The 6,000-nt window shown below is 35.1% G+C and overlaps 1 protein-coding gene across 1 annotated transcript in view; it reads right to left on the reverse strand.

Annotated features, from left to right (window-relative positions):
* The window catches only part of LOC107555858 (rho GTPase-activating protein 15-like), a 39,324-nt gene that overhangs the window by 2,494 nt on the left and 30,830 nt on the right, over window positions 1–6,000 (reverse strand). The window contains exon 13 of the mRNA XM_016238778.1: window positions 3,879–3,984. Coding sequence (XP_016094264.1) covers window positions 3,879–3,984 — 106 coding nt within the window. The remainder of the gene's footprint in view (window positions 1–3,878; window positions 3,985–6,000) is intronic.

The raw sequence follows: 6,000 nt of genomic DNA on the forward strand, positions 1-6,000 counted from the left end.
GAGGTGACTGCGTTACGCTTGGTTGAATCTGACAAATCATTGATATCCCGTACATAAGCCGACGTGTACGACTCAAGATGCCAATGGTTATTAATTAGCATCTCGTTTGCAAGCGGGGCATGACAGGAAATGGAGGATAGAGCACAATGCCGTAATTCCCCGCCTAGGAGGCCAGTGCTAATTGGGTCAGCCTAACTGGCTCCTGAAGAATCATGGGACGAATAATAAATTGAGGTGGGGTGGGGGTTACAGAATCGCTCCAAGCTTTAAACTGTGTCATTTTCGTGTTATAAGACAACGGCCTTGACTGAACCTATAAAATAAAAGCTCACTTTTATCAGAGGAGCTTTGATTTTCCACTTACGATAATTGCAGTTTGGATACTCTGCATTTTATTATTGTTTATTATTTCCTGTCTGCACCATAAAAGGTCATAAACTGCTGTGCATATACTTTGGTGGGTATCAAAATTCGCACAATGGCAGTTTTCTTCCATCTAATTTGAGAGACACCAAACATAGATGAGAAGAAATGTTTTTTCTCGGCTTTCCTGATCAGAGGTTTCTCCAGGTTTCTTTTCCAGCACAAAGACGAACGGAACCTTGAATTACTAACAAAAAACAAAACCTGTGGCCTTTTAAATTACTTGTGGTAAACGGAAATATGAGGGGTGGTGACAAAACCACCCACAAAAAATGACATAAATAGCACCACTGAGCAAGTGTACTGTTGAGAAAATCTGGTTGCCTTGACCACATCATCACAATGCGAGCACACAACTGGTTATTGAATCCAGGCTCCACGGACCAAAAGAAAAAAATGAACATTGGTTCCATGCGGGCACAGAAAGTGCCCACAACAAAGAGCGTTTGACTTTCACCACTTTAGATGAGCCAAGTCAGCGCAAAATATAACCTACAAAGGCATGGCAGTATAAGAGAAATACATGATATGGAGCTTACGCATATTGATACTTTGAATGTGAAAGATGCCAAAGTCAACAAAACGAGAAAATTATGTGTGCATTGTTATGAATACTATTTTATGTGCTGTACCATAAGCTGCAAAGCATCTAACCTCATTGTTCTTTCTTCATCTCACTCTGGACTGCAAAATGACTACATTTGTCTTAAAAGACAAATACAACACACACTCTAACCTAATTCACTGTGACCGCACATTCCTTGCCTTTATTCATGGGAAAGTCGTCCTGATATTTAGAGAGGGAAAGCAGTAGACAGAAACAAGTATGACTTAAGTGAGAATATAAAATAAACAGAACCACATCACTTGGCCTGGGTGTGGTGCCCACAAAGCAAACTGCGCTTTGGATTCAAAGCTCTCTTCCCATTTATTGCTCTAATAGTGAGAGAAAGGAGCAGCGGGAATGTCGCTGTGGAGAAGGAACAGACTTGGTGGCACTACAGGGATTTTCAGTGTCACCACAAGTTCCAATGTAACAGCTTTTTGGTAAGCAGAATAAAAGCTGAATTGATTTTCTAATGCCACCATTCAGTGAATTTATGACGATGCTTTGCTCTCGTGCCTGTGTGTAGATTTGACTACAGATTTGGAAATGCTGCCAGTGATTCCCAACTATGGTGGTACTTAAGCAGATTTGAGGGGCGGTTTGTGTAGATTCACAATGACAGTGAAATATATGTGCTTGTGTGTCATCTGTAAAAATATCAGAAGAAAATGCATCTAATAAACACAAATCAATACAAATCTGCAATAATGAGTTATATATTATATTATAAAGCTTGTCAAGTTTTTTTTATTTATCTGGTGAACATGCTAGAACACAAACATGCTGCCTCCTGTCCTACAGTATCCATCACGAGATTTACAAATATTAAATATAATATTTAATATTATACAGCAGTGCTTTCCAACTTGTTTTGTCTTATTTACTTCCTTAACTCCATCAAGCACCCTTTCATCCATTAATAGGTTATTTAAATTATTATTTGTATGCAATTATATTTACATTTTTATTTTATTATTTTTAATTATTTTCAAAGCGTTATGCTGAATATTGTTTAACATTGATTATTATTATTATTATTACTGAAGAATTATATTATATTATATTATATTGTTTACCATTTAACATTGAAGTTTTGGTTTATTATTAGTATTATTTTATTTATATATATATTTTTTTATAAACCAAAACATAAATTTTAAATGTTAAACAATATAATATAATATAATAATAAACCATCAGTAATTAAATATTAATAATAATAATGATAATAATAATAATAATCAATGTTAAACAATATTCAGAATAACGATTTAAAAAAAAAAAATTAAATGTAAATTAAACTGCATAAATAGATTAATTTAAATAACCTATTAATGGATGAAAGGGAGCTTGATAGAGTTGTGGAAGTAAATAAGACAAAAAGTTGGAAAGCACTGCTGTATAATATTAAATATTGTATTTAATATGTGTAACTCTCATGATATCATGATACATGATACTGTAGGACAGGAGGCAGCAGGTTTGTGTTCTAGCATGTTCACCAGATAAATTAAAAACTTGTCAAGCTTTATCATGGAATGCAGACCTAGTTTTCTTTAGCACATCAGACTCTCAGAATATCGTGTTCCTGTCTAGAAATCGACTGTTCAATGAGTGTCTCTCTCTCAGTCACACATTAGTGTTTTCTGATTGGGAGACCTGGCATGGGCAACCCAACAGACTTTAGCACTAGTGCCAAAGGGCATGTTCCATTGGGGGAAGGGAGGAGGGGGTGCTCATCAATCTGAGATGAGTCCTGTGGCCCTCCTGTGCAGGGTGGTAAATGTGCAGAAGGGTAAAGTGGGATAGAACACCCCTCCTGGGAGATGGAGACTAGCCATATGGCCTTCTGGCTGTGCCAGTAACGCTATCATGGACAAGGACTTGAGCGTTGACACACGGAAACACACACACACACACACATAATGGTTCATATTGAGTCCTCTGTTCATGTTGCATCCTGTTTATTGAGGACTTTTGTGTAAAAGGTTTTCAGATTGAGCACTATTTGTTGATCTCACTCTAAAAAAACTACTTTGTAATCTTTGGCAATCTTTGATCTGCTAACATTATAAAAATATGTCATAAACTTAGCATTTGTTAAAACGGGAAGTTTCCATTATAGTCTATTCTGTTTTTGTATTGTCAAGGTCAGCTAGCAGTGTGATGGGTTACTTGGATCTCAAAGGGATAGTTCTCCCAAAAATGTAAATTTTGTCCTTAGGTTCCTCACACCCACATGCCATTCCAATTCTGCATGGTTTTTGTACCTACACTAAAGTTTCTCCTTCAATGCAGCTCAAAATAGCTGAAATCAAAAAACGGATAAAGTATTAATCAAACAACGTCTGACAAGTTTCTGAAGAAAGCTGAGCCATATGCAGTTAAACGAAAAGCTAGAAAGCCTAGTTAGGTTGATATAATTAGCTAGATAGTCAAGTAAACATCAGTTCTCTTCAATTTCACAAAGTAGAATGAAGCGTCTAATGAGAGTTCATATGCAAAGAGACATGTTTTCAAACACAAGGTCCTTTTTGTTGATCATTATTGAACAGAGTGCAAGGTTTCAGACCACAGAAGTTTGTGAAAACCTCTGAAGTGGACAGATACCAACGAAGCTCAGATAGCTAAAATGACACTAAGAAAATACAAAGTTCTAACATTTAAATTGCAAAATGATTAATTTACTGTGTAAAATTTCCTACTTGTGACTTCCAAAAAGAATATAATAAATGAAGGCGTTATCCTCCCACCACCCACCTAAATGATTCAGGGGCCCCCAAAATGTCCTGTGCGGGACCCAATATTTGGTTTCCGCCCATGGTTGTGTGTATGGATGGAGACTTACCTCCTCAGGTGGTGGAAGAGTAGTTTCATGGTGTTGTGGTTGGATTTGGGGAGTTGATGGATCAGTTTCTTCAAGGCTTGAACCTTCTGTGTGGGCTCCTTAATTTCTGTTGGCAGGGAAGAGATGATGAAATGTTTTGATTTGGGAATTGCTCCTTCATTTGAACCTCTAGGTTCAGAGAGAAGTTAATGTCTTTTCATTCACTTTTTCATTAACATAGCTCATCTAACATCAAAATGTTCCCTAATACTGGACCATTACCCCTTTCTCTATTAATTATAGAGACATGCTCGAGAAGTCCACATGCAGAATATGTCCTAAACTGCTGACTTACCAAAACGCCAATATGTAATCGAATAGATTACTCCATTATTTCCATCCTACTTTTGATATGATTTAGTTCTTTATTATGATAGTTTTAATTTCCTTTAAAACTTATGTACAACATAATCCCTTTTTAAGCTGCCAAAATTAGCAGTATTTAGTCTGTGCTTATGCAGCTGTGTTATGCAGCAATAACCTTTATGCAGTTATGCAAACACATTTAGTACAATTGCATGGTTATCTGACACCATTTCACTTTTCAGCAAAATCATTTTGATTCTGTGCAATCACTTTATAAAGCATCTCACTATTAAATGGATGTAATTAAAGATGTTGTAGAAAAAGAAACCATTCCGCCTGTAAAATCAAAGCATAAACACCCCTAAACTTTTTCAGTCTGGCTTTCAATTGTCCTACATGAAAGCACATGCAAGTGGTGCTAATGGTCCGTAATAGTCCACGTCCATTAAAAGCTGTTATGCTGTAACACAAGCTGTAACCGGTGACCTCTTGACCCCGCTGCTCTTTACATGTCAGATGGCTGATGACCTCATGGCAAACTCCTGAGAGGCACCAACCTGTGCACTGACTGTTCTACATCAGTGTCACTACCTGACCTTTGACACTTTGAAGTTCCCTGAGCCCATTATGATGGATATAGTAATATAGCTGATTGTATTATTTCAAACACTGTTAGTGTAAAGAAGCTTGTGTGGTAAACTAAGTAAAAGGGTCATTTATTGTTGCTAAGGCTTTAATTTGGAAGTTTAGAGGGTATTTTAATAATTTAATCGATGCTTTTGATCAATATCAATATGGAACCTGAGCAGATGTTGAAATGGAGCTTTCACAGGGCCACCTGTGTGCACTCCAAACTCCCTCAGCTCAAATTTCACCGTAACGGATTTGTTTAAAAGAGTATTAACAGGCCTTAAAGATTATACAGCCACCAGTTCCAGCCAAATATACACTACCTTTTTCGAAATATGCATACCAAGACTACATTTATTTGCTGAAATTACAATACAAACAGTAAGAGAAATTTAATAATTATGAAATATTATAACAATTTAAATGAACTGCTTTCTGTCATTTATCCCTGTGATGCAAAGCTGAATTTTCAGCAGCCATTACTCCAGTCTTCATTGTCACATGATCCTCCAGAAATCATTTTAATACGTTTTTTTCCATCCATGATGTGTTTTTCAGCATTCTTTGATGAATAGAAAGTTCAAAAGAACAGCATTTAGTAGAAATATTTTGTACCAATGTACAAGTCTTTACTGTAATTTTGTAATTTTTAATTTAATGCACCCTTGCTGAAAAGAAGTATTATTGAATATTATTATATATATGTATATATATTAGTGCTGTCAAATGATTAATCGCAATTAATCACATCCAAAATAAAAGTTTTTGTTTACATAAAATATGTATGTGTACTGTGTATATTTATTATGTATATATAAATACACACACATGCATGTTTATATTTCAGAAAAAAAAATTGTTTATATATTAAATATATTTATTTATAATGCAAACTATAGGAATATAAATATAGACATGTAAATATTTTCGAAGTATATACTGTATGTGTGTGTATTTATATATACATAATAAATAGACACAGAACACACACATATATTATGCAAACAAAAACTGTATTTTGTATGCGATTAATCGCGATTAATTGTTTGACAGCACTTTGCATATACATCAAACAGACCAAACAATTGAATTTTGTGATGCCTTTCAGTTAATAAATCTTTACTAATTTAATAATAATTTGTTTATA

This window comes from Sinocyclocheilus grahami, unplaced genomic scaffold (genome assembly GCF_001515645.1).
Source record: "Sinocyclocheilus grahami isolate Dianchi unplaced genomic scaffold, SAMN03320097.WGS_v1.1 scaffold547.1, whole genome shotgun sequence".
Classification (NCBI taxonomy): Eukaryota; Metazoa; Chordata; class Actinopteri; order Cypriniformes; family Cyprinidae; genus Sinocyclocheilus; species Sinocyclocheilus grahami.